The 16,343-nt window shown below is 36.9% G+C and overlaps 2 protein-coding genes across 2 annotated transcripts; both read left to right on the top strand.

The window, feature by feature from the left end:
* Nucleotides 1-38: 38 nt before the first annotated feature.
* On the top strand, nt 39-12,017 carry LOC116297027 (alpha-actinin-1). Its single transcript, XM_031705154.2, has 24 exons — nt 39-180; nt 373-604; nt 697-783; nt 905-992; nt 1,152-1,230; nt 3,896-3,977; nt 4,099-4,184; nt 4,319-4,411; nt 5,169-5,243; nt 5,490-5,852; nt 6,365-6,456; nt 7,086-7,131; nt 7,253-7,315; nt 7,575-7,637; nt 7,713-7,790; nt 7,900-8,037; nt 8,279-8,363; nt 8,740-8,855; nt 9,095-9,178; nt 9,311-9,364; nt 9,459-9,527; nt 10,085-10,243; nt 10,500-10,658; nt 10,894-12,017. The coding sequence occupies exons 1-24, from the start codon at nt 88-90 to the stop codon at nt 11,050-11,052; spliced, it is 2,643 nt and encodes an 880-aa protein (XP_031561014.1). The 5' UTR covers nt 39-87; the 3' UTR covers nt 11,053-12,017.
* Nucleotides 12,018-12,691: 674 nt separating this feature from the next.
* Nucleotides 12,692-16,337, top strand: LOC116297029 (uncharacterized). Its single transcript, XM_031705156.1, has 3 exons — nt 12,692-13,045; nt 13,798-14,603; nt 15,101-16,337. Exons 2-3 carry the CDS (start codon nt 13,829-13,831, stop codon nt 15,772-15,774), a joined length of 1,449 nt encoding a protein of 482 aa, XP_031561016.1. The 5' UTR covers nt 12,692-13,045; nt 13,798-13,828; the 3' UTR covers nt 15,775-16,337.
* The last annotated feature ends 6 nt before the right edge of the window (nt 16,338-16,343 follow it).

The following is a 16,343-nucleotide window of genomic DNA, read 5'->3' as shown; positions in this document are numbered from 1 at the left end:
TACTGGATCGTTCGAAATCGGTGATAAGTTCGTTGTTGTCTTGAAAGCTTATAGTCTTCTAGTGATCTTATACTTTTAGACCTACAAATGGCTGAAGACGAGCAGGAATATTATGGTTATTTTTATGGAGAGGAAGATAAAGGGTTGCTTGACCCCGCGTGGGAAAAGCAACAGAAAAAGGTGAGAGATTTCGATAGAAATTTTGTGCAAGGAGCTGAGGCTTGTCCTTATTTTCCTTGGGGGGTGTAACTTGGTTTTCGAATAGATGTGCAACTACTTTTCTCCGGTATTCTTAAGTGTGTTTTGAATATCACAGATAACTCAAATTTCTTTTAAAACATTGATTAGCTAATCGTTAAGCTTTGTTTGTAGACTTTTACGGCCTGGTGTAACTCGCACTTGAGGAAATCAGGAAAGGCTATCGAAACGATGGAAGAAGACTTCAGAGATGGGGTTTTACTATTACTTCTTCTAGAAAGCCTTTCTGGGGATAAGTTAACTGCAGAAAGGGGAAAGCTACGTTTTCATCGTATTGCAAATGTTAACAAGGCATTGGATTTTGTAGCGTCTAAGGGAGTGAAACTGGTCTCTATTGGTGCTGAAGGTAAAGAGTTGTGCTAGTACTCTTCATGTGAAGTTTCGAGTGAGTGATATAGTGTGCTCATAGGCTGATGAATTAATTCTGTTTTCTCAAAGAAATCGTGGATGGCAATCTTAAGATGACATTGGGTATGATCTGGACAATTATTCTGCGGTTTGCTATTCAAGATATTGCAATCGAAGGTAATATGTTAGACTTTTATTGTAAAAAATTTAAGTACAGTAGCTACTTTCCCTTTCTAAATCCACCACAACCAAGGAAGCCAAAAGTTGTAACGTGAGCTCCGTTTTGTTCATGTTTTAGATTCATTTGCCAAAGATGGATTGCTACTCTGGTGCCAGAGAAAGACAGCTCCTTACAAGAATGTCAAAGTTACGAACTTCCATACCAGGTAAAAATCTAGCAGGATATAAAAACCCTTGAGAACAAGTTGAGACCCGAACGATGTTCAAAGGGTCATGGTTAGTTTTGTGTCGTTCGAACTGGTACAAATTGAACAAGTCGTTTTGTTTTGCTATCTAAAGTTGTCAATATTGATTGATTTTTACAGCTTCAAGGATGGTCTTGCATTCTGTGCCTTGATTCACCGGCATAGGCCTGATTTGATCGAGTATGAAAAGCTAAGGAAGGTTAGTAATATCGATTGTACTAATATTTCCTGCTGCAAATTCAAAGTAACACGATAGCAGTCTTGACCGTAGGAATACAAGTGATTTGATAGACAGGGTGTGGTATGCACTCATAATTTCATTGTTAGCGTGTCATACATTACCGAAACCATGCTTCTATTAGATTTCTATTTACCCTTTCGATATATTCATTTCATGCCCACTTCCATAATTTAGCTGAGGAGCTATGCTTGTTCGATTGTGATCTATATTTAGATGTCAGATTAAATCTAGGCTGACAAATGTCGAACATATTTTTGGAATCAAACTTGATTATTACGCCTACTGCGAACCTGGCATGCATAAAATATGTTTAGAACAACAGACAAATTGATTATCATGTTTAAGTTCAACGTTTATATACTTCTTTCTCCTAACAACATCTTTCGTCACGATTACTACCTAGTATAATGTCATCAGCTGATATATAACAGCATATTTACGTTGTTCAAATTTTATTGTCAACTCAATTTCTTTAAATTTAAAACGTTGATTCGTTTTCTCGTTATTATTATTATTATTATTATAAACCAAATCCTTAGATGATGAGTAATTTGATTGTAGATATTTAAGTGTTTTGATGTATTTCTTGGGAATTAATCTGTTTTAAAAATACCAAAAAAGGTAGTGAAATTACGATTGCATTGCGTGATATGCTAAATTATGAGGTAATTCAATAGGAAACACGTCAGTTCAATTTGATTCTTGACAACAAACCTTGAACACGATAACACTCAAAAGACTATTCTTCCATATTAAAGCAAACAATATAAAACATCCTAAAAATGCATGAAGTTACTTAAATATGATTTTTATGCGTAACCATGAAACAGCTTTGAAACTGAAACATTTGAAATGACTAGTTTATATTTATTCATTTTAATAATTACGAATATTTTTGTGCTCAAAGTTTATTAACTTTACTTCATTATTGTTTACTCAGGAGTTTGTCCAAAGTATTAATTTCTATTTATTGTGTTTTTGACCTCCTCTGAGTTAAATCTTTCTTTTTTATTACATATATACATAACGTTTTTTTTTTTGCATCTGGTCATAGTTAATTACTCATACTTGCAAATAATTATAATAAATTTTAATGCTTAAAACACATTTTATTTATTCTTTATTCCCCTTGTCTTGATGGGAATAATGATGGGAATAATCTTGTTTTTGTTTTATAAGATATGCTGATCACTTTGTATAATTCCCAAAGAAATTCCCATTCTGTATCCAAGAAAAACAAGCATAAAGATCTGATTTTATTGCTCACAAGTTTCGAATTTTATTATTTTGTCCTCTAAATTTTCAAAATTTATGAAAAGGTATTAACTTTGGATTTGACTGTCCAATGTGACTTTATTATTATATGGATTAGAATCTGTCTTGTTATGTTGTATGAAATAATTATGACCTGAATTACATAACGTCTTGTACTAAATCATTTCATTACAAATAATCCATAAACAACAAATCTGTTAAAAAGTTAACTAACAAAATGTACAAAAGTTTTGTAGGTCTATGGCCTACTGAGGTGTACTGAATTTACTAATTCGTGCAGTTTCTTACAAAGTTTATACCTCAGTAATATGGAATGCACTCTATGACACCATTTAAATAGAACGATGCAGATAATAACACAGCCTTTATCTTAATTATTCAATCCTTATTTTTCTAGATAAATTACTAGATAAATTACTTAGATATTCAATATTATGACTACTGATTTTAAAACTAAACATAAACAAAAAATTATAATTCTATGTTTATAAGGGAATTACCACAATTCACTTAAATATTCCTCTCAAAGGTCATTTATCTGACCTTATCAAATATTTTAACTTGTTATTTCAATCTGTCCTCTGTATAGAAAGACATTTTTGACAAACAATGCCTTAAATTACAGTTATACATTTTATTCTGTTAAAACAGCCCTTCACTTATATTTAATATTCAATAGGGTCAACAGAATTTAATAGTTCTAGAACAGTTTTATTGTTAAATTTGGAAGGTGTTAGAATATTTAAGTTTTAGCTTTTTTTGTAATTTAAAATGTTATATTTTCTTGTTGTATATGCAAAATTTGCCTATAAATTTAGCTGTATATTTTTTTAAATATAGCTATGATTGTTTGAGCTTTCCTTTTTCGATTCATTTACATATATGATCATATATTTATTCACTCTAACTGCAGACAATATATATGATTTGATATTTAAAGAACTTAAAGCTATAAAAACATTCCCTAATCCTATCTACTAATCCTAATCAAAAGTATAATCAAGACCAAGTAATTGTAGATTAGCAGATCAGAAGACACACACAAGGGGTATTGAATGGATAAAAACTTGGCTGTATATGACTAGATATTGATCCAATATACAGGCATTGTTATTATGCATGTTTAATCATAATATGTTACTTTGCAGAATAAAAATAATGAATATTATTAATAAATATTATTGAATGAGAGACAAGTGAGAAACTGAGGGGTGGGAGCCCAGGGGCTGAAATTGTTCTATTTACTTTAGAGTGCTCGGAAACAGTTTATCCTATTTTCCCCAAGGAAATAATGCACTATTTAGTAAATTAAAAGAACGATAAACAAACAATTTTGTTTCAATTTTAGGATGATCCGATGACAAATTTGAACACAGCTTTCGATGTTGCAGAAACTCATCTTGATATTCCAAAAATGTTGGATCCTGAAGGTATAGTATGTTGTCAAAAACCAGTTTCAATGTTTAATAGCATTCATGGACAGAGAAAAACAGAATCAAGGGAGAGACGTTAAACGAACTCTGCTCACATGTAATTGGTTTTCTTTTCCAGACATGATAGATAATGAAAGACCGGATGAACGTGCTGTGATGACGTACGTCTCCTCATACTACCATGCGCTGACCAGTTCCCAACAGGTAAAGCTAGTTATTTCTTCCTTATACTGTGATCACCCTAGTCTCCTACGCAGCCTATGGTTACTATGGTTACCCACCATTCTTGAAATCATGGTCTTTGATACAATCTTTGTTCTCTTTTTTCCTTTACACAGGCTGACACAGCTGCCAAGAGGATTGGTAAAGTTTTGACCATCAACCGTGACAATGAGAAAATGATGGAAGATTATGAGACCTTGGCAAGCGATGTAAGTAACACTCAAGTTTAAATTTCTCTGATGCTCACTTATAGGGAATTAAAAAAATTGGCAGCCAAAGACTGCATGTGGTTACTGCAGTTGAACATCTAGTAACTGTAGTAAGTTCTAAGTTCAAGCATGAAAATGTAGTTTTAGACAAAGCTGAGTCTTCATAAATGTAGTATAGTTGGCATTATAACATTATAAACAACTTTTTTGTGTTGTGATCCCAACGCACATAAAAATTGTTGTGTGGCGGCTATTTGAAGAATAATGCCTTGGACAATTTATTATTGATCCCACGAAACTGTGACCTGTAATTGACCTGTAAGACTTCAAGTCTGACTTCAAGACAAATCTCCAATCAACTACTCCGATATTCAAAAAAAATTCAGTGGAAAAATTAGGTTTTGAAGCCTCTGTCATGATTGCTTGTGAAACGTGTTACAAAAGAATTCATTTCCGAACCACTTCACTGAGAATGAGGTTGGAACTTTAGACAAAGCCACCAAAAGTGCAATTAAAGCATGAGATACTGGTCACACATGGCGTGAATTAGCTAAAAGAAAGAAACTAAGAAATAAAGTTTTCACAAAGTTGAAACTTAAAACTGCAAAAACGGAATACCTCATCATGTGAAATTTTGCGATTTTTTTGAAACACGTTTCACATGCAACATGCAATAGGATGCAGTAGCCACAAAATAGTTTATTATTTAAACTGACAGTTTAGCTAATGTCTTGTTAAATGAACACTGTTGTTATAGCTTATGGACTGGATCAACAAGACGCTTCCTCGATTCAAAAACAGGGACAGTGATGGTACTCTGGCTGATATGCAGGTAAGACAAATACTGCTGTCATTAGGGATGAGAAATACTTTCCCCAAGGCAAAATCTTTGATAGGTTGTTTCTCTTTATAGATGTATTTAAAAACCTTAGTATACAGACAGACTGTACAGTATTGCGCTCAATAGCACCATGTGTAACTGCGCTTTCACTTAAACTACACAAGTATTTTTGAAGGCACTCTACGATAGAAAATAAGTATAAATGATCATTATAACTTGTTTTAATTCCAATGACAGAAAAAGCTAGAGGAGCTAAGGAACTACAGAGGAGGAGAAAAACCTCCCAAAGTGGAAGATAAAGGAGCTCTGGAGACCAACTTCAACACTCTTCAAACTAAACTAAGACTGAGCAACAGACCTGCATTCCTTCCCACTGAAGGCAAAATGATCAACGACATCAATGATGCTTGGGGAAATCTGGAAGCTGCAGAGAAGGACTTTGAAGACTGGCTGCTAACAGAGATGAGAAGAATGGAACGATTAGACCATTTGGCACAAAAGTTTAAGCATAAGTGCGATATCCATGAGGCTTGGACAGATGGTAAAGATGTAACTCTTTCCAGAGATGACTTTTCTGATGCTTCACTGCCTGACATTTTGGTGAGGAATAAACTAAACTTTGACAACTGGCCAAAATTTGATCAATCTGTCAACAGTCAATAATTGCTTTTATCATATGACCCGTATCTGCCTGGGCGTGCGCTCTTAAAAAAACCTTCAAGAAAATGGCGTGAGCAGGGCTGTATAGCTTTGAGTGAGGAGGGCCATACGAATCCGTTTGGCCCTGCTCGAATCTGTGCGCTTTCTCTTTTTTAGCTTTTATTTACTATTTCTTGCTTTCTTTTTTATAATTTTTTTTTTCGTGAGGGTCATATGATAAAATGCTTGACTGAGTTAGGTCGGGCCATAAGGGAAAATATTAGGCTCTCAGTCATTTGTACAGACCACGCTGCGCTCAGTCCATACGGCATCACCTTGAGCCAAATATTTCCCCATATGGCCCTCCCACTCATTCAATAAGTACATATTATATACTTAGGCCAGGAGCCACAAGTAAGGCAAAACTCATCAGTTGTGTCAAAATAATTAATATTTTCAATGATCAACCTTAGGCTTTGATGAAGAAGCATGAAGCATTTGAAAGTGATCTAGCTGCTCACCAAGACAGAGTGGACCAGATTGTTGCCATTGCACAAGAGCTCAAGTAAGGATTTGTAAGGATAAGGATACATGTAATACGGACAACAAAGGGCCAGAAAAAAGTATCCATGATATAGAGATGACCTTAATATTATAGAGATCATAGAGTGCTTTTAGTCTCACTGTTGAATAGTTAGATAAATTTATCTAACTTAGATAACTATTTAGTTGACGTCGCCTAAAATAGTAAAAGCGTGCCAAAAAACGGTCATGCTAATCCGGGGGGTTGTTTTACCAGAGAATGAGTGAATAGACATTCATTTGTATCATCGTTTCTCCCCCTGATCTCAGTAGCTGTTTACTCGTAGTTTCAAATTTAAGTGACGTCACCTAAAATAGTAAATAACTTATCTAATTTAGTCAACGTCACCTATTCAACAGTGAGACTAAAAGCACTCTATCTATGAAACAAAAATGTATGGTGCTTTTACCCAGACCTAAATATCTGTTCGTAATGTAGAGGTGTCCATAAGGAGAGGTTCCTCTATTCTCTAGATATCATGAAGGCTTCACAAAGTAATAATTTTTATCCCTGCATTTAATCTTATTTGCTAGTTTTATCTAGGCTTCCAAAAAGACTTGAAAAACAATAATAAAACATTTACATTGATTTGTATATTTCTCGTTTTTTAGTGCATTAGAGTACAGTGAAATTGACAAAGTCAATTCCAGATGCCAGGTAGATAACTTTATTTTCCCATTTCTATTCTTTAAGATATGATATAGTTAATGGATCTAGGTATTTATTCTCTCTCCTCTTACTTATTTCCCATCCCTCCCATTCTTTTCTTCTTCTCCAGAAAATCTGTGACAACTGGAAAGACCTTGGTGAACTGACCATGCATCGTCTTCAAAAGCTTGAGGTATGAACGATATGAATTGGAATTTTTTTCCAAGTTCACTCCATTATTAAAATCCCATTCACCCCACTCCCTCGTTCTGCCATTTATTAGAGTCACCTAATAAGTGGTAAAAATTTCAATACTTGCACCCTATTTTCTCACTCCCCTTCCCCTCCCCCCCCCCCCCCCCCACCCTTAAATAAAATAAATGAACAAATTATGAAAGGTTACTTCCCATTTTCTATGTTGAATCAATAATAGTTTGAATCCTTTACTTTAGGAAACGGAGCAATGTCTTCAGCAACTTGACAATCTCCGTCTGGAGTTTGCAAAGAAAGCTGCTGTAAGTAAAATATTTTAGTTAGAGGTTTTTATTAGTGAAACTATATCTAATGTGTTTTTTGTTTGTTTTATACAGCCTTTCAACAACTGGCTTGAGAGTGCAAGAGAAGATCTCATGGACATGTTCATTGTTCACACAGTAGAAGAAATTCAGGTATAATTCTGGATGAAGCTCTTTGTTGCTTCCATAGATATACTTGCTCTCAGAATGGGGCTCTCATACATTGAGGACTTTTAAATGGCTGCATTGTTGATGTTCACAGGAACTGCTTGATGCCCATGAAGCTTTCAAGGCCAATATGCCTGCAGCTGAGAATGAGTATCAGGCAATCATAGAAATAGCTGAACAAATCAAACAGCTCAGCTCACAGGATAATCCTTACACTTCTCTGACAGGCGAGGTAAGGCTAGAGAATGGGTTTACCAAGGTGTAAGGAGGGAGGGAGGTGTGGAGGAAGGAAGGGGGGAGGGAGGAAGAAAGATAAAAAAAAGAAAGGAAGGAGGGAGGAAGAAAGATAAAAAAAAGAAAGGAAGGAGGGAAAGTAGTAAGCAAGGATTGATTGAATTTTGCATACAATGTATTTAATTTTGTTGTGATTACTAGAACGGCTATGGTATAGTTATTTATTTATTGTGTTTCAGGATATTAAAACAGCATGGAATGAAGTACTAAATCTTGTACCCCAGCGTGATGCTTCTTTGAGAGAAGAGAGATCAAAACAGGAGCGTATCCTTAACAAACTAAGTGTCTGTTGTTTTCTACCACTCCTGTTGACTTTATTGTTCATAATGACTATAAGGAGTATGGTGATAGTGTGGGTGGTGGTAGTGGTGGATGATGGCGATGGTAATGATGATGGTAATGATGATGGCAATGATGGTATTGGTGATGGTATTGGTGATGGTATTGGTGATGATGGTGATGGTATTATTGTTGGTGGGGATAGTAGGGATGGGGCAATAGGTTGATGATGGGGTAGTAATAGTGGCGATGGTGATGGTGATGTCTGTGATGGCAGGGGAAAGGGGTTAGCTGATAATGGTGGTGTTGGTGTTCATGGTCTTCTGATAATAACGATTCATATTTCCTTAACCAAGTCAAGGAAATGAAACCCTTCGTATTGACTTTGCCAAAAAAGCCAATGTGGTTGGACCTTGGATTCAGCAACAGGGAGAAAACCTCCGTTCAATTGGCTTCCACATGACAGGCACCCTAGAGGTAAAATAACATTTATCCTTCTGGTGATGCTCAACTAAATCAAAAAACAAATGAAACTTTAATTTATCGATCCCTAAAACTGGCCATAACTGGACAGAAGACACGGCAAGGCACGAGTAACTCAACGTTTAAAATATCTAAGTGGTTTCAACTTCCTGAAGTAGAGTTGAAGAGAAGCGACAGTAGATTCATAAGTGTCACAACTATTTTTTTCTAATCATTTAGTTTTCTATCTGTAGAAAAATCTCGGCCTCCTTCAAGAGCTAGAAACTCTTATCGCCAACTACAAGCCCAACATGGATGAACTTGAAGCAATCAACCAGGTGAGTTATCTCTAGTAGAAGGAGGAGAAAAATTTCCATATTTGTTTGGAAAAGCACAATTCCTTTTTATGTGATATCATTCTTGTGGTTAATAAATCTTACTAACATGTGTTTTTTTCCCTTGTTTGTTAGCAAGTACAACAAGCTCTTATCTTTGAAAACACCCATACCAAGTACACCATGGAGGTACATAAATATCTCATGTTAGTTTATAAAAGCCACACTGACAGGATTGGAAAGTGTTTTATCTTATTGGGTGTTTGTACGTATTGTGTTTTAGGCTCTCCGTATTGGCTGGGAACAACTTCTTACAGCCACGGCAAGAAACATAAATGAAGTAGAGAACCAGGTAGGAAGGGTAACAGATAGTGTAGAGATACCATCATCATACCATAATATCATCATCATCTTCTTGTCATCGTCAGTATCACCAAAGCCTTTGCTACTTTCATCTTCCTCATCATTACCACAACCATTATCATCAACACCATCATTGTCACCAGCATCCATGTCATCATCATATATGTTGTCATCACCAGCACCATCATTGTCACCATCATCACCATTACCTTCATCATCACCATTACCTTCATCATCACCATTACCTTCATCATCACCACCATCATCACCAACACCAACATCATTGTCATCATCATATGTAATCATCACCAGCACCATCATTGTCACCATTACCTTCATCATCACTACCAACACCACCAACATCCATGTCATCATCATATATGTCATGATCACCAGAACCATCATCAGTGACATAAGTGACCACCAGTATCATCACCATCATTATTACCATTGTTATAGTTGTCATCATCATCATCATTCATTCATTGATTCAATTGCCTTTGTCCTACTCATTAATGATTTCCTCGTGTTGTTGTTGTGCCACAGATTTTGACGCGAGACTCAAAGGGAATCACAGAAGAACAAATGAAAGAATTCCGTGCATCCTTCAACTTCTTCGACAAGGATGAAAATGGCAAACTGGAAAAACACGAATTCAAACAGTGTCTTGTTAGTTTAGGATACAACGTAAAGGAGGGCGAAAAGGTATGTCACCTGTTCAGCCATTTTACAGAGCATTAGGTTACTGCTCATCCAATCAGAATGCTTGTTTAAATGGTATGACCTACTAAATTAGCTCTAGGTTCATGCCGTACTGGCAAGGCTGACAGACCACCTTTGGCCAGTTGCACTCGTACAAGAATTTTTTTTACAGTCTTTCAACACAATTGTATTTTAAGCATTACTGATTATACCATGCCACAGGCAACCCAGTATTAAAAAGTATTGAATGTTATTTTAGGGCGACAAAGAGTTTGAGCGTCTGATGACCATTGTAGATCCTAATAATACAAAGAAGGTAACCTTCCAGGCGTTTGTAGACTTTATGACGAGAGAAACTGCCGACTCTGATACCGCAGAACAAGTCATGGAATCTTTCAGGATTCTCGCTGGAGACAAGGTACAACTCTTTTGTTTGATTGTGTTGTGTTGTGTTGTTATTCATTTTGTTTGAAGCTGCATAGAACAGATAGGTGCTGTGCTTTCAATAAGGAAACTATCTGGTTTCGTTGATGTAGTTGTAATTGTTGTTTTCCATACTCCTCCTATTGTCATTTCTGATGTCTTTCTAGCACTTGCTGTTGATGCTCTGTTAGTATACAGTTCATCTAACCCTTCAACTTAAATTTTCACAGGCTTACATCACTGCTGAGGAACTTCAACGCGAGTTACCACCCGACCAGGCTGAGTACTGTATTGCTCGCATGGCACCCTATGAGGGCAAGGATGCTGTCCCAGGAGCTTTAGATTACATGTCCTTCTCCACGGCACTTTATGGAGAGAGTGACCTTTAATGATACCAAATTACGACCCTTTCCCGTCTGCCTTAACTAGCCCCCTTAATTACCTAAAAATCTCAGACAGGTGACGTTGCTAGGAATCTAGATATTCATAAATTTTTTATATCTAATTCTGATAGTTTGGTAATGATAATAAAAAGTGCATAGGAGTACGCAAAAGATTTATTTGGCAGACTACTTAATCCTTGGTTTACAGTATTCCTTGATAAATCAATGATAAACGTTTGGCAGCTATGTTGGATGACGTCATCAAACATGGCTACCATGACGTCACATGCAAATCAAGAGATGAACTATAAAAATAATCAAACCTTTTAAAAAAACTTATTTTTGTCTTTCGTAGAAACGGATTCCCCTTCACAGAGATTTTAAAATATTTTTGCGAAATATGAAAACATCATTATCACGTTTTAGACAAATTGGATCTTTAGTTGTACACTTTTGAACTTGCCAAACTCTATTGTAGTCTTATAACAAACTACAACATATATATTATTTGAACTCCTTGTTAATCTGTATTACGGTCCACATTTCTCATCTGAATCCTGTTGCAGAAATAATCTTCTTGTCATTAGAAAACTACACTCAGATCTAGAATTGTGTAACATTCACTAAGTCGTAGGTTGTTCAATTTGGTCACGAAAGGATTGAAAAACCTGGTAAGAAATCTTGCAGTATTCGTTACAAAAACATCGCATTATTTTGTATCACAACTTAATAAATCTTTCGTTACTTGACCCTCGTAACCATAACTCATAAGTGTCTAGAGCCTAGAAGTGTGACAATACAAGGAAAAGTAATGGTAAAATGGAAGAATAGTTTGTAATTTAATAAAAGATAAAAACGCAGTTATTATTTTGTTCTAGTTTGAGAGTAATTAGTACTGGTGTATGTGTGAAGGTTGTCTCTGGACTGACTGATGGGGAAATCTCTTCTTCCCAATAAACATTTTATATCTAGTTTGGTTGTTCGTTATTTTCCTTTTTTTTTCCTGTCTCTTCCTCTGCAGGGACTTATACACTACAACCACTTATGCTGTAGCTGTAGCTTTTTAGTTTTGGTTTTTAAAGCTACAATGAGGGGGTTGCCTAACCATCCAATCCATTAACCCCCCTCCCCATTTCAACGTATGCACCTTTGTTCCCCTACCGGGGATCAACCACGCCCATCACAACGGTAAAGCTCTCCTGGCAGGACATTTGTTTTTGTAACTGCTACGATAGCAGCTGAGTCTGAAACTTATCCACAGAAACATAGCTTCTAATAACGGGGAGGGGGGTGAGGAAACAAGGATCCCCTTTCCCAACCTCCAGAGAGGGTATTGTGACTGAAAGTCCGGTCTTGCGAGAACAACTTGGAAGCTGAAGTCCCTGCAAATTTTGAATAAACCGGTTTAAACTGGTGTTTAAGAACAAAAGATTGGCAAGAATAACTAGAAGAGGAGAGCTTATAAACTAGTTCCAAAAGTCATAGAAGTACACTGTAAATCCATCAAGAAAAACAAACTTGACGATCTTCAAAAAGAACTTGAAGAATTAAGAAAAAAGGTAAAAAAAAGTATGCCAGATTTTAAAACTGGAGAAACCGGTTTTTTCTATTTTGAAAGGTATTAGTATTCCTGGTACCTGTTTATTGCGTATCTCTCGAATCCATGTTGCTTTTCTTTCAGTGAATGATCACTCAACAATCTGTCAGGCAGGTACCGGTGGAGCTCAGTGATTTGCACCAACAGCGCGGCGTGTTCGAATGGAAATCAAAAAAATTCTTCACGCTTTGCTGATAGACACAAATTCACGTCATGTTGAAGGTTTATGATTCAAGTTAATGCTACACAGACTAAACTTCGACAAGCGGTGAAAAAGGTGTCAGATATAATTGTGTTTGGAATATGATTAATTGGTGTGAAGATTGGATTCACTTTATCATTGACCAATGCTAGAATTCGAAGTCTCTGGCTTATGAAGAAAAGGCTATCTAGATTTACGGGGTAGGTAAATAAACAATATTGAAATACCTAAGGTGAAAAAAAAAAGAGTATAAATGGATTAAATAATCGGGAATTGCCAAGAACGTTTTAAAATACTGACTATAGATATTGCTTTTATGACAATGAACATGGGCTGTGAAATTTCCGAAAATGAGCGATGAAAGAAAACCAAACTCTGACGTCTCTTTGTCCGAGAGTCTGGCGAAAAACCTGGTGTGTTTTGTAAATGAAAACCCACTGCGGTTAAGACAAAAATAACTCTTTTCTGGTCTAAGTAGATGAGACTGACGAACGACTGACGTTTGTTTTGAAAATAGAAAGTTGTTGAAATACACCGACATTGTTGAGATGACAAAACGATTGAACAAGAATCAATGAAGTTTCCATAACATGTTACACGCGGTGCAAGCTGGTTCTTCTTTCTTTGTATCCTGTAAACCAGATGTTCTATACAAACACATAGGATTCCTATGGTAATGGACGTCCGTTATTACTTCCATCTTTTCTCAGTATTCTTCTTTTCTTCGCTTTGTTTTTATTCCTATTCTATAAATATCGCATTATCTATAGCTCTACATTTTCCTCTTCTTTTATCAGGCTTTTCCTGTTTTCAATCATCGCGCAAGACATACCGCATTCCAAGCTCACAAGGCTTGTTTCAGTCACCGCAAATCAAAGCCATAACCGCTAAGCGCTCTAAAATATTTTCGATAAGATTAGAAACGAACGATTGTTCTCTGTCTTTGTTTCAGGTGTTTTCCTATTGGCTAGCGTGGTCATGTGATGAGGATAAGTGGTACATCACGTGATCACCATATCGCATGTTACCGCCCTGTTCGTGTAGTCTTCCTCCTCGTTCTATCAGTCTTGCTGTATTTTATATTCAAAGAATATCTCCACAACCACAAGGCCAACGTTACTAAACCTGTAGTGGACACTGCTGAATTAGGATGCTTTTATACCGTAACCCCCCCGGTGAATCCCATCGCATGGCAAGAGATTGTAATACTCATCATCCCTTCACCGGGGGGGCTATGCAAGAGCTACAATCAGCAGCGCAATATCACTGTAGGAGCATCAACATTTCGAGTACAAGCGTTTGGATCACAAGAGATGGTAATAGGACAAGCCGTTCACCTTGGCAACGACACATACCAAGCTAAATTAAGGGTTTCGTTCGAGGGTGACTACGTTGTCATGGTGATATTGACATTCACAGACAACGCCCACCTAGAATACCGTTTCCATAGTAACGCCATATTACAACACGTTTTTAATAGTCCTTTTGAAATGAGGGTCTCGGCGGGTCCGAGTCCCGCGGGATACACGCGTTACTGTACGCAAGAAGAGAGCGGGACAGCCCCCGGTAGATGGGTAGAGTGCGGCAAGCTTGCGGGTATAGAGGATTGTGGATCATGGCAGTTGAATAGTGTGTATGACTTTGATCAGATTCATGGTTTTCATTGGGTACCGTATTCTTGTCAACTGCATCAATACAGCAACGATGAGATTAAAAAGTGCTTTGCTCAGAATGGATGGAGTAGCATTGCCTTCACAGGTTAGTATATGATAGGATATGATAAGTGAGATAGCCTGCATGCACTATTGCCCGGTTTACTCTTCCATACTAAGGAATCGTGTGTTAACAGTTTGTTCACTACTGTACTTCAATGTTTCTTCAATTTCTCTGCGGGTGCTTTCCTCAACACTCCAAACTCCTACACTTTCAAATTCAAGAGAGATGAGGCGGTAACCCGTGTGGGATGAGCTCGGAAATCATATAAGAACATGTGTAATAGGTAAATTAAGAGCCAAATTCAAATTCAAGTAGAATTAAAGGGGTAGCTTTCACTAATGTATTTACCACTCCTGGGTGGACGGCGTAATGCCTAACAGGTTTTGAAACCCAATTGATAAGGCAGCCGATAGATCGAATTAGAATTTAGAAGTTGATTTCTGTGGAGGGAGAAAAAAATTAGACGCTAGGCTTCATGGGTTCTTCCTTGATATTGCTCGATCATTTCCACACTTACTATACTTGTATTATTTACACAGGAGACTCCCATATGCGTTATCGCACTTACCACTGGGTCACCAGACTCTACGGTGGATGCCGGGGGTGTATCAAGACCTACATCAAGATGGTATTCGACAAAATACCCCGTATGGAATGGATATTCGACGCACGTGGCACCAGATGGCCCATGACTTTTCCAGAAATTTCTTTCCCTAACGAAGTCTATGTACATCCCAAAACACGGCGGTCTATGTTCTCTAAGGAGCTTCCTTCCTCCGTCTTTGATGTTAACCTCTTTATTTTGAACTTCGGGCATTGGATTCTTCGGGAGAGTACTCAAGAGGAGTTTATGGAAGAGAAACTGCGCGCCTACGTTGAGGCGATACAAAAAATGAACGCCACGGGCGGACGAAAGAAATTCTTGTGGGTAAATACTGTTAGTCTTCCATGGCGAGACGACAAAGCTGTAGTGGAATGGATAGAGAATCCTTCACCATCGAGGGTAGCGCAGTGGAATAGACTCAGCGATTCTTTCATGCGCGCACATGGGATCCAGATTATAGACGCGTTTCAGATATCTAACAGTCGTATTGGAGCCACGCATGATCAAACGCATTACGCTAAGAGGTTGAAGAATGGAGACTGCGGTGGAGTCGTGGAAAATGCTATTAGTAATACTATTGCTAATGCTCTATGTAACTACGATATATGATAACCGTCTTTACGCTAGCAAGCCTCTCAGAGACAATTTTGTTATCACCGTAAAAAATCCTCGAAAATAAAAGCCTCGTGAATTAAAATTTTAACCGTAGCGCGCTGCGCAGGTATTTAACTGAATTATTTTATGCTAATATTTTTACACAAGTGAATATAATAAATCCGGCGCGCTTATTGGTCACAATTTACATCTTATGCTACTATATTGACCTACAGCTAAATATAAGGCGCGCACGCGCAGGCTCGTTTGTGGATTTGTGCCGCTTGCAGAGATTAAAAAATTTTGAAAAGACAAAAAAAAAAGTGTCTCCGTTAATTATCAAATTCACTTGTGTTAAAAATACTAAAACAATTATTCGCCTTAGGTTCAGTGAATATCGGGGAATATTTACCTTCTTAATTATTTGACGAAGCCAATTGTGAATACTGATGATGGAAGGATTTTTTACACGATTTCTATTAGTGCGCAAATTATAATAGCCGTGTTCTGATAAAGTTCGTTGCATGTTATACAAAACCAAGCGATTTTATGGAAAACTGATTTATAATAAAATACATTTGCAT

The sequence above is a fragment of the Actinia tenebrosa genome, unplaced genomic scaffold (assembly GCF_029948245.1).
Source record: "Actinia tenebrosa isolate PJP-AT-01 unplaced genomic scaffold, QUT_ActTen_1.0 PGA_scaffold8__29_contigs__length_14323225, whole genome shotgun sequence".
Taxonomy (NCBI): Eukaryota; Metazoa; Cnidaria; class Anthozoa; order Actiniaria; family Actiniidae; genus Actinia; species Actinia tenebrosa.
Note: the sequence above shows the minus strand (reverse complement) of the source record. Positions and strands in the feature narration are given on the sequence as shown.